Source organism: Nansenia antarctica (assembly GCF_963989245.1).
Source record: "Nansenia antarctica genome assembly, chromosome: 3".
Taxonomy (NCBI): domain Eukaryota; kingdom Metazoa; phylum Chordata; class Actinopteri; order Argentiniformes; family Microstomatidae; genus Nansenia; species Nansenia antarctica.
Window position 1 is genome coordinate 79749764 of NC_137688.1, and position 12687 is coordinate 79762450.

At 43.7% G+C, this 12687-nt stretch overlaps 2 protein-coding genes across 2 annotated transcripts; both read left to right on the plus strand.

The window, feature by feature from the left end:
• Positions 1 to 1985: 1985 nt before the first annotated feature.
• oscp1a (organic solute carrier partner 1a) lies at positions 1986 to 8016 on the plus strand (the record flags this gene model as incomplete). The annotated part of the gene is made up of 11 exons (XM_080527618.1): positions 1986 to 2097; positions 2323 to 2352; positions 2790 to 2944; positions 4173 to 4340; positions 5188 to 5268; positions 5384 to 5487; positions 6025 to 6198; positions 6487 to 6541; positions 7284 to 7429; positions 7562 to 7622; positions 7894 to 8016. The coding sequence occupies 11 exons, from the start codon at positions 1986 to 1988 to the stop codon at positions 8014 to 8016; spliced, it is 1209 nt and encodes a 402-aa protein (XP_080383744.1).
• A 1858-nt stretch (positions 8017 to 9874) lies between these two features.
• On the plus strand, positions 9875 to 12453 carry lsm10 (LSM10, U7 small nuclear RNA associated). The gene is made up of 2 exons (XM_080527867.1): positions 9875 to 9937; positions 11632 to 12453. The coding sequence occupies exon 2, from the start codon at positions 11680 to 11682 to the stop codon at positions 12046 to 12048; it is 369 nt and encodes a 122-aa protein (XP_080383993.1). The 5' UTR covers positions 9875 to 9937; positions 11632 to 11679; the 3' UTR covers positions 12049 to 12453.
• Positions 12454 to 12687: the final 234 nt, after the last annotated feature.

Below are 12687 nucleotides of genomic sequence, written 5' to 3' on the forward strand. Positions count from 1 at the left end.
GTTTGTAGTTGGAACAGGGAGCATTTTAAGACTGGTTAAGACTATTTATTTAAACAAAGTACACATGTTACAGAATACGGCTGCGGCTGGAGGTGCTGAGATGAGTTGAATGGTGACCAAGAGAGAGAGCGATAGAGAGAGAGAGAGAGAGAGAGAGAGAGAGAGAGAGAGAGAGACAGAGACAGAGAGAGAGAGAGAGAGAGCGATAGAGAGAGAGAGAGACAGAGAGAGAGAGAGAGAGAGAGAGAGAGAGACAGAGAGAGAGAGAGAGAGAGAGAGAGCGATAGAGAGAGAGAGAGACAGAGAGAGAGAGAGAGAGAGAGAGAGAGAGAGAGAGAGCGAGAGAGAGAGAGAGAGAGAAAGGAGAGAGAGAAAGAGAGAGACAGAGAGAGAGAGAGCGATAGAGAGAGAGAGAGAGAGAGCGATAGAGAGAGAGAGAGAGAGAGACAGAGAGAGAGAGAGAGAGAGAGAGAGAGAGAGAGAGAGAGAGAGAGCTGGTGATCTGAGAGAGGGAGAGAGAGAGAGCGATAGAGAGAGAGAGAGAGCTGGTGATCTGAGAGAGGGAGCTGCTTGGGCCCACTCCCTTATTTATAAACAATAGTATGTAAATACAGTTGCAAACAATGGCCTATCACCTTTACTGTATAGATGCTTGAAGTGTGAAAAGTAGGAGACCCCAAGATGATGTCACCCTGGCCTAAAAGTCATTCCAGGGCAGATTCACAGGAAGACATCCTAACAATGCCAATATAAGGACAGCACTTCCTGAGGCAAAAACATATGGCCCTTGAGACAAAGGATGTGTTTACAAGGTGTCATAAACCCCCCTTGTCAGGAGACATTCTTTCATAGCATACAGGCCCATACCATATACAGTCCATGCATGTGTGTGTTTAAGTAAAATATACTACACTCCTTAAAAAGCATTGCCAGAGAATACCTGAGGGGAGGAACCCAGATCTTCTCCTCCAACGCATTTGAGTAGGTGAACGGAGGAGAGAGGAGAGAGGAGAGGATGCAAGGAATCATGTTTCTCACCAGAGGAAGGGCCATCTTTGCTGTTTTCATGGGTCCAAACGTACAAGGAGCATAATGCCAGGACAAGTATTGTAATCAGATTCCCAACATATCTGAAGCCTATGTTAAAGCATAGCTTCCACGCAAACAGTCAGTCCAAAATAACAGCAGAATATCTCACTCAGTGTCTCTTTTTTCAAGGTGCACAGATACACATTCCCTTATGTGTGAGATGTGATTAAAAGCCTTTGAGATCTGTTACATTTGTGACCTAGTTAGTAGACAGACTAATGACTGAGACACAGTATAGTTAAAGCAGTATAGTTACAGTAGTATTGGTTGTTAAGAGTATCTGTTACATTTGTGACCTAGTTAGTAGACAGACTAATGACTGAGACACACAGGCTAAGAATACATTCTACACACATTGTATATGACCCTTTGAGAGTCAACGCACAACACTTTCCACTAAACTAAAGTTTGCCCTCTGATCATCTCTGCAAAGTCTGTCAGCAGCTTGCCATGCTGCAGCTTGCCTGATTGGTTGAGCTGTGCAGTACCACATGATCGCTAAACCAATTAGGTTACTGTGGGCTGCGTTCGTAAAGTTGCTGTGGAAATCTGATCAGCACTCATGGCATGGCCTCTTGTCCAATCAAATGACTTGGTCATTGTATGACGTTGAAGCCAGTGTGCGCTCCGGCGCTCTCGAAGGGACTTTACGAACGCAGCCAATGTGAACTCGCTCCACGTCCCTTCTGGTTCTGGTTTGGAGGGTGAAGATGTCGCTCTCTGTCCTGGTGCAGATCAGATGACATCTCAGTATTAAGTACAGTGTCAAATAAATGCTGATAGCTCTTACTCCAACATTAAGCGCATCCATCTGCTTAGCTGGCTTGCTAAATCAGCATAGACCATCCCTTCACTTCCAGCAGATTAAACAGCAGATAATCCCCTGGTTCTGCAACATGTCCATGAGGACACTTCCCCTGCTGTTTATTAATCTCGGGGGAGAAATGCTCAATATTCTGGACCAACGTATTCGAGCTCAGAATACAACTGATGAGAATCCACACAAAGGTAATATGTTATTATAGCTCTGTTAGATGAACTGACACTGGACTGACTGTTCAGTTCAACCCCCCTCCCTGGATAAACTTGACATGATTGAGAGATAGCACTGATGCTGTTTATCAATTACAGTAGTTCTGTATTGTTTCATCCAAAAATGAATTTGGTGACCTCTTAAAAAGGTTTAAAAATCATTTTTCTCTCCTTGACAAACATGACATTACTTAATTGCAGCTACATGGTCAGACGATGACAGAAAAAGAGGTATAATTTCTCGCCCGTCAGTAGCTCCCTCTCTCTCCCTCTCCCCCCCTCCCTCTCCCCCCTCCCTCCCTCTTTCTCTCTCTCCCTCTCCCCCCCTCCCTCTCCCCCCTCCCTCTCTCTCTCTCTCTCTATCCCTCTCCCCAATGCACTTTAGTTGTGAATTCTAGTCTAGGTCCAAATGCAGTAGCATCCAGAAAGTGTGTTATTTTATATACCTCATTTTTAAATTCCAAATCTTTATTGTCACCTCTTATATCCAGCCCAAACCTGTAGGCATATTTCCACTCCCGCCCCTAACCGTAACCCTCATCTATGAGTGACATTGGCACCTTTTTACATTTTTACAGAGGAACTGTTGTTGCTCTCGAGCCTTTTACATTGGTACAGTACGTATGTCAGCTAACTGTGTTTCTGTCTCTGTCCCGTGACGTCTGTAGTTATGAATGACATCATTGGCACCATGTTCAATAAGGCCTTCATGGAGGAACTGCTCAGGCCCCAGGACCTCTACTCTCCCAGGGCTCTGAGGACCGTGCTGACCCGCTTAGCTCACGCCTCCATCATGAGGCTCAACCCAGCCAGCATGGATAGGGTATGCAGTATACAGTAACGTGCAGTGAGGTCATTGGCTGGGTAGGCAGTGAGCTATTTAAAAAAAAACATGCGATTAACGCAGCAGCCAGACTTCAAATGGCATAGCGCATACTATAAAGGCAATCAATAGCCCTTATATCTTTTAACGCAGGCTCAAAACTCACTTCTTCAAGAAGTAGGTCTACTACCAGAATCCTCCCTGCACCTATTGTATTGTTAGTTTGCTATTCTTCTCTATGCTATTGCTATTGCTATATTGCTATACTGTATTTTTAGTTTGCTATTCTTCATTTTGCCTTAAAAAAGCAGTACACTCCTATGTTAAATGCAATTATTGTAAGTCGCTTTGAATAAAAGCGTTGGCTAAATGACTGTAATGTAGGCTAATATACTATACTAAAGTCAATCACATAGCCCATATATACTATACTATCAAATAGCTGGTCAAAAATGTCAAATGTATTGTTATCTCATAACTACACATAGCGTAGCGCAACAGCCTGTATGGCATTGCCTACATTCACCTAGAACCGCGGCGCGAACAGCAGAGGATGCCGCTACGGCAAGCCAAACGCAAACTATCAATCATGCTGTCAGAAGCAGCGTGGGACGCTGCCTCAACGTCCACCAATGAAGACAATGTGAGAACAGACTACGCATGCGCAAACCTACGAAACCGTTGGTCTGTCACTTCGCATAGCACAGAAGCACAAGCACAGTCTGCCTCAGCCTCTGGGAGCAAACTCTCCTGGTGCCAGGGCATGCATTATATTTTTAAAACAACACATTTTACATCATTTATTTTTATTTTAGCAACATATTAACACATTACAGTTAAGAATAATGAGTAAAATAAATTAAAAATATATATTTTTTTGAGATAAAAAAATAATTTAAAAATATTTTAAAAAGACTGATATTCTTTTTCTTTCTTAAATGCCTGGGTGAGGCACTGCCTACCCTGCCTCACCTGACTGCACGCCACTGGCAGTATAGATGCATGGATAGGGTATGCAGTATAGATGCATGGATAGGGTATGCAGTATAGAGGCCCAGCCCTAGACCGTCCCTTAGATCAGGCCCTTAGTGGTAGGTCATTTTGGGGTTATGTCCTCCTCATGTTGTCTGGTGGGCCTAGGCTTGTAGTATGTCTTGTCTTTTGGTATCTTTTGGTATCTATCTGTTGTCCATTTGTGTCTCTTCTCTCTGATTTTTCCTCCTCGTAGCTTTATGAGTTGATGGTCATGGCTTTCAAATACCAGATCCTGCTGTGTCCACGGCCCAAGGACCTGCTGCTGATATCATACAACCACATGGACACCATCAGAGGGATGCTGGGAGACACGCCAGGCCTCCTCAACCAGGTGGACGAGGCACAGAGGAAGATCATTGAGGTATGGGACAGGGGGGGGCTGAGAGGAAAGGGGGCGGGGCTGAGTGGAAAGGGGGCGGGGCTGAGAGGAAAGGGGGTGGGGCTGAGCAGAAAGGGGCAGGGCTGAGAGTAAAGGGGTCAGGGCTGAGAGGAAAGGGGGCAGGGCTGAGAGGAAAGGGGGTGGGGCTGAGAGGAAAGGGGCAGGGCTGAGAGGAAAGGGGCAGGGCTGAGTGGAAAGGGGGCGGGCTGAGAGGAAAGGGGGTGGGGCTGAGAGGAAAGGGGCAGGGCTGAGAGTAAAGGGGCAGGGCTGAGAGGAAAGGGGGTGGGGCTGAGCGGAAAGGGGCAGGGCTGAGAGGAAAGGGGGTGGGGCTGAGAGGAAAGGGGCAGGGCTGAGAGGAAAGGGGGTGGGGCTGAGAGGAAAGGGGCAGGGCTGAGAGGAAAGGGGCAGGGCTGAGAGGAAAGGGGGTGTGGCTGAGAGGAAAGGGGCAGGGCTGAGAGTAAAGGGGCAGGGCTGAGAGTAAAGGGGCAGGGCTGAGAGTAAAGGGGCAGGGCTGAGAGGAAAGGGGGCAGGCTGATGTTAGTGATGTATAATGACAGAAGATTACGTTTTACTACACTGTCATGAGGACAGTTTATAGACCTATCTTTCAAGTTTTTACGTTTATTCAAGTTCAAAGTGAACACATTGTGTAAAAACATACACAAGAGACACTTGACACAACAGAGCAGTAATTACGAGGGTAGGTATAAAACACATTATAACAAAGACTATTAAAGAGTAATGGAACACATGGCTAATACAGCAGGTTCAGACAAGGTTCTTGTTTATCAATCGTCCTACGTGCCTTTTTCATTCTCTGGTTGTTAAGGTCTACACACCCTTGTCTGAGGGGGAATTTCAACTCCTCCGCCAGACGCTGCTGATATTTTTTCAAGACATGCACATCCGGGTAAGCCCCATCTTCTGTTGTCGTGGCTGACAGTTGAACACTTCATGAATTTAGTTTCCATTGATAAAAAAAAAAAAATCCAGAATATTTCAAATAACTATTTTGTCTCTGCCAGGTGTTTCTTTTCCTCCAGGATAAAGTGCAGCTTCCCAACGGACACTTTGCCCTCTTGACCACCGGCCCTGTGCCCCATGGGTCAGAAGTACCCGGGTTAATCAGGTAGCCTAATCTTTGTTAAAGTAGAATTAGTAAGAAGATTAAGATTTAATTTCTTTTGGTCACACTGACACGTACACCTCAAAGGAGAAGTCATATAGCAATGCAACTTGTATTGACTGTTAAGAGTATTACAGTATAGTTACAGTAGTATAGTTACAGTAGTATTGGCTGTTAAGCCTATTACAGTATAGTTACAGTAGTATTGGCTGTTAAGTTTATTACAGTATAGTTACAGTAGTATAGTTACAGTAGTATAGTTACAGTGGTATAGTTACAGTAGTATAGTTACAGTAGTATTGGCTGTTAAGCGTATTACAGTATAGTTACAGTAGTATAGTTACAGTAGTATTGGCTGTTAAGCCTATTACAGTATAGTTACAGTAGTATTGGTTGTCCCATCCTTGTGTTTAGCTTAAATATTTCTCCAAGGTTTCACAACACTGAAAGGAACTGAAATATGCACACACACACACACACACACACACACACACATACACACAGACAATATAGACACTCATCCGCTTCCTGCTGTTACAGGATGTTCAACAGGAAAGGGAACGAGGTAAAGCGCTGTGAGTTCCCCTCCGGAGGCAGCTACTCCAGCCCTGTCAGAGAGGGCTCCTTCCAGCTGTCTGGAGACAGAGTCGTAAGACTGGGCACTAACATGTACGTAGCAACTGGAGCCACAGTCATAAGACTGGGCACTAACATGTACGTAGCTACTGGACAGGACAACATATCAGGATAGCTCAATGGCTATAAATTGCTGCAGTACAGTATTACTGCTATTAATGCTCAATAAACTATTCTAATCAAAAAACGATGTAAACGTTTCAAAGCCTGTAAAGGGGTTACCTTAAATCTGTAATGGTTGTATGTGATGTTAAACATGTCAGGTCTAACCAACAAGTCACCATACTGTACATACAGAGATTTCCCTTGAGAAATGAGTGTGCCTTGTGTCCCCTGACTTGTGTTTTGCGTCCTTAACTGAAACAGGTACAGTGAGACCCAACCACAGCAGAGTTACACATCCAAGAGCTACTCTCAAAAGGTCCGTCTCTAAGCACTCTTTATTTCAATTAACACTAGAACAGCCATGCCTTTTTTACCTACCATTAGAGCCACCTCGGGTCAAATGATCATAGTCTTTACAATGGTAAGCTGCTATTTACACACAACGACCACTAGTTGGGCGCCTTGTAAATTAGCCTACCTCCTACTCAGAAAAACTGCAAAATAGCTTTATATTAGCTTATCCTGTGATTTTGAAAATGTAAGGATACTGGGTGGTAGAACGCACATATCTAGGAAAAGTCATGAAAGGAGGGTCCTGAAATTTGATTGAGTGCAAAGATATAACATTTATCTTTACTCATGGCTGTTCTAGTGTTAAACTGCAGACATACTTTTACATGAAGAATCTATTTCATTAGATATACTGAACATTGCAGGGATGCAGTTTTACAACAGTTATACCGAAAAGGCTTACGCTCCTTCTAATGTTAGAAACTAGCACTCATTTAAATGCAAGTCATTTTATCCGAAGCAACTTCCAATAAGTATGTTTGTCTTAGTAAGCGAATCAACTGTACATCAGTCGACAACAACAACTGCCATCGCCGGTCACAGTGCTAGAGAAGGGAAGAGAACAGCCAGGTTAGTTTGTAAGTCGGAGATGTGTTGTGTTGTCAGGGTGGAGTCAGGGTGGAGAGGTCAGAGTATGAGCACTCTTTGGGTGGTGCATACATTTCCGTCTGTAAACACATGACATATTGTTGTTGCGCTGCCCACAGGTGAACTTGGGCCCCAACCCCCTGGCCAAAGAGGAGCTGAACCTGCTAGCCCGCCTCATGGGTGGTATGGAGATTCGAAGCGTGGCTAACACTGAAATACGGTTCCGGGTCAACCTCTTCGCCACGGACCGCGAAGAGGAGAAGGCGTGAGTTCTCTCTCAACTCTCAACTGTCATTGTTTTCTCTTTGCAAAATAACCTTTTCTGCACTACAGAATCTGATATATCTCTTTTTTTTTACTTGGTGCTAAGTTTGAGAGTTCTCCCTTTCTTTGACAGTGATGCTTCAGAGGGGTCTGGGGAGTTGGAATTCGATGTGATTAATATTCAAGCAACGCAGGTATGATTTAAACGGCCATTAGTGTCCTTCAGAAAAAGATGACATGACTTAGTGCACATATTAGCCAAGCAATTCACAAACACAACCACAACCTCACATCTGACTGGGACCACCGTGTGTCTTTTCTGTGTCAGCTCAATTACAATCTTCACTGAGCACCTTTTAAGACAATTTTAGCCAAACTGTTGACATGCGTCAAGCAAGCATCGTAGCTTATTGTACTGTACGTATTACGTAAGCGTTCAATGTTGTGTGTTTGTCCTCCCTTCAGGACTTGCAGGCCAACACAGAGCTGGCTAGGATCGCTGGGCAGTTTACAGAGGAGGGGAACCAACCACCACAGGAACCCAGCAGCAAAGGAGACGACCTGCTCGCTATGATGGATGAACTATGATGATGAACTATGATGATGAACTATGATGATGATGTTTGTTTGATTGATTGACTGATTGACTGAGAATGTTTATTATGTGAAGCGCATTGAGTTGCATCTTGTAAGAAATGCGCTATACAAATAAAATGTGATTTGATTTGATTTGTGTAGACTAGAGGATCAATCCGTATAACAGTTTGAGCAGGAAGCGGCATCACTGATCTCAAATCAAGTGTTGTGAGATAATGTTAGTGGGGCTGTGTCAAACATAGTGGTGCCTGATGTTACTGGGGTCAGCCGTTATACCAGGGGAGGCTGGTGGAGGTCGAAATGGAAGGACGGATTCAGATTCAGATAACGTTTATTGCCATTATGCTTGACACATATAGGAATTTGTTTTGGCATTACAGTAGGTGCATTTATGCTTTTTTCACATATACATGAACAAAAACAAATACAAATACAAATGCAAAAACAGGACAACACAGGACAGACAGTGCATGGATAGTGCTGTATATATATACAGTATATATAAAGTGCAGTGCAGAGTTTTTCAAGGTCCAGTGCATATTCAGTCCTGGGCAGACTTGGAGGCGGGGGGGAGCGGGAAGCCAGAGTCATTTATCAGCCTGGCGGCTGAGGGGAAGAAACTGAGCCAGTGGCGGGCCTTTACTGTCTTAGGCAGCCGCAACCTTCTCCCAGAGGGAAGCAGGGTGAGGAGGCCGTGGCCGGGGTGGGAGGGGTCGGCCATGACAGCCGATCAGGGCAAGGGACAGCCGATCACCCTCTCTGCTGAACGTATCACCCGCTGCAACTTGGCCTTGTCCTTGGTCGTTGCAGCAGGGAACCAGGTGATGATGGAGTGGGTGAGGATGGACTCTATGATGGCCGTGTAAAACTGGACCATCATGGACCTCGACGTGTCTCATACCAGCCATGCATTATAAATGAGCCTCCCTCCGATTTCTACCTCAAATAGTCTCCAGTCGGTGCTGATTCAGCCAGTTGGTTGATGGGTAAGGTTTCGTCTCAGATGACGGTTTGATCAGTGAACTCAACATTTTTGTTTGCTTCACTACATAAGAGTCCAAAATATCTTTGACTTTGATTAACCTCCTTTTCATTCCTATGGTTCTGCATCTTAGACATATCTAATAGTGTTTAGATATGTAAAGAGAAAGAGAAATAACCAAGTGAAATCAAGTGTGATGAGCTTTTAGGGGGAGAAACGTATTTTAGAAATTGAGAGCCATGATATACTGTCCATATCTTTGCAGGTGAGGTTGGTGGAGGTAGAAATCGGAGGATGGGCTCATTGTGATGCATGGAACGGAGTAAGGAAGGTTATCAAGCAGGTGTGTTTGATAGTGTGTTGCTTATTCCGTTGAATGCATCACAATGAGCCAGTACTATCTCCACCAGCCTAATGTTTGTAAGGAGATGATCCTACTAAGAAGGTGTTATTTATCTGTTATTTATCGACAGAAAGAGCATGTCTTTTTTATTTGAGTATCAGTGGCACTTGTCTTGAAACCCATCATGAATAGTTGTACAGACAGATACAACCATAATGCTGTTTTACAACTGTCAACTTATCATAATAACAAAAGGAAAAATCGTCATGATTTCAAAGTTGTCTACTACACAATATAATACATATTGAAAAGTATGTCTTGTACACTTGGTTCTCTGCAGTCCCTCTGAGAGCCACCAGGGGGAGTGGTGTGAACATGTCGACGGTGATATATACGTCATCAAAGTGCGCGTTGTTTTTCTCTGCATGGAACTTGTCTCCGGTATGAGTCTCGACAGCAATAGCCTAGTTAAATATCATATTATATTATTATAATAGACGTTATTGCAACAAGCCTATTAAGTTGGACTTCGTTCCCAACGGATGAGTTTGATCCAGCGGGGTTTTGAAACAACGAGTTTCGTCGCTGTGAGTAGTGTTGACAGGCTTTGTGTCTATGGAGGAAACTCAATCAATGTATAATCCTGCCCCACTAACTTGCCCAGACTCACTTTAGCAGCATGTTTTCTGTGAGCATAGAAGTTATTTCATATTTGTAATTTCCCTGAAAAAGCAACATTTCTTAGATTGCAATCATTTTAAAACCTTCAGATTTAACAGCCAGTTTTGTGTTTAAAAGTCTTCATGGTCTTCTTCCACCAACTCACCTGGGAGAATGTCTCAGACAGAAAACTCGTGAGCTTAGAATGATAAGGTTCTATCTCCGTTTAGAATGATAAGGTTCTATCTCCGTTTAGAATGATAAGGTTCTATCTCCGTTTAGAATGAGAAGGTTCTATCTCCGTTTAGAATGATAAGGTTCTATCTCCGTTTAGAATGATAAGGTTCTATCTCCGTTTAGAATGATAAGGTTCTATCTCCGTTTAGAATGAGAAGGTTCTATCTGTATGATAAGGTTCTATCTGTATAAAGTACAATCAATCAATCAATCTCCGTTTAGAATGAGAAGGTTCTATCTCCGTTTAGAATGATACGGTTCTATCTCCGTTTAGGGTAGTTCAGAGATATTGAGCGTCAACGTTGTTACATTCCATTATGTTTTATGAGATGGAACCTTTGTATTTTATGAATTACTAACTCAAACATGTCAACATTTTTAAAAATAACACCACACAGGCATTAATAAACATCTAATGGATCAGATTATGTAAAAAACTCAATTTTGACAAAAATGGAGATAGAACCTTGTAATTCTAACGTCACGAGCTGTTGAAGGCATGACCACCAGGGGTGCCAGAGAGGAGACTGTGAGAGTATGTCATATCTGTCGCTGGTGGGAACATCTGGAATAGTCTCCCAGTTCCAATAAGGGAATGCCCCACGTATCCAACCTTTAAAGCAAACCTTAAGAAATGGCTAAAAACAAACCAATACTGTAAGCATAACCACCCATAACTCTTTCCCTCAATACCATCGCACTACCTTAGTTTCTGTCTTATTTTGCACTTTTAACATATGCACTTTATTTTCTACTGCACCAATGTACGTCCCTATGGTCACATACTCATTGTTTTATGTCCTATTGTATTCTGTTGTTATTATTCTTTTTTTATTTGTTATATTGTACGATTTTATGTCATGAGGACTACGGATGCAAATGAGCTCACAGCTAAATCTAGCATATTTACTGTCACCATACTTTGTATAAGTGACTGTTCATTAATGTGCACTGTCCTGACTAAATAAAGATCTAAAAAAAAAAAAAAAAAAAATAATACATTTAGGGCCAGTTTCACAGACAAGGCTTAAGCCTAATCCTGGACTAAAAAGCATCTTCAATGGAGATTTTACATTGAAAGTGTGATTTAGTCCAGGACTAGGCTTAAGCCTTGTCTCTGAAACCGGCCCCTAGTGTCCATGACTCCATGCAGATATTGGCTTCTCAGTCAAACCATATCAGCTACATTTCTCTGTCTCTGACCTGTGAACTACTTGGCTGTAGTCCTCCATACACAGAGGAGGAACAGGTGGAAATGCACTTTTCTATTCAATTTTTTTAGTACATGGATTTCTTATCACGGAGGGTAGACATTTATTTGAGTTGTTCACATTAAGTTGTTTCCAGATAGGTGATGATATCAGCCTGTTCTTTTCCCACACAGGCATAGTTCTGCTCTGGCCTCCATCCGTAGCTGTCTGGCTGCAGCACCATGGAGGTGTCCCACTCCATCCGGGAGCGCACCATCGCAGAGAACAGCCTGGTGGTGCTGCTGCAGGGCCTGCAGGGCCGGGTGACCACGGTGGACCTGAGGGACGAGAGCACTGCGCGGGGACGCGTGGTCAACGTCGACGCCTTCATGAACGTGCGGCTGGAGGAGGTGCTCTACCGGGACCGGCGCGGGCAGCTCAGCCGGCTGGCCGACCTCTTCATCACCGGCAGGAATGTCCGATACGTCCATATCCCTGATGAGCTGGACATCGTAGAAACCATACAGACTCAGCTGGCCAAGATCCGTCGCGTCCGCAACTTTGCAGGAGATAAGGGAGGCAGGAAGGAGTACGCCAAGGACAAGAACTGATGTTTGAGTGTTTGAGTGTGTGTGTGTGTGTGTGTGTGTGTGTGTGTGTGTGTGTGTGTGTGTCTGTGTGTCTTAACCAAAAGTTAGCCTCAAAACTTTTTTTTTCAAATTATGAAACATACATTATTTTGAAACATACATTATTTTGAAAAGTACATTATTTTGCCTAGTTTCATTCATGAACACTATACAGGGCTTAAAGTTCTCCGGCACAGTGCCGGATTTCCGGCGCGGGGGAATTTTGAGCAAAAAATAAATAAAAAATCACATGCTATTTGTTTACATCGTAATTTAAAGAGTCATCTTCAGCAAAGAGACAGTTCCGCCTACCAATGGTATCACATTGCTCAAGCCAACCAACGACTTCTAGCCAATCGGAGGCAGAGTAGTGGGGCGGGCCTTAAGAAGTTGAATGAGTGTAATGTTAGCTTGTAGAGACGTTCGCTTTTAGCAGCCCGCTATCTCGCTAACTTTAGTAAGAGTCTATTAAAATGGAAGCCAAGTTTCTTAAACCTGGCGAAGACACAGCTATACTAGAACGAGGAGTAAGGAATAAATGGCGCTGGGCATGGTTAGAGGAGAGTAGCAGGGTTTTTCCTGCATAGAGAACTATTTCTAGCTGCCTCCAGCTCTCAACAT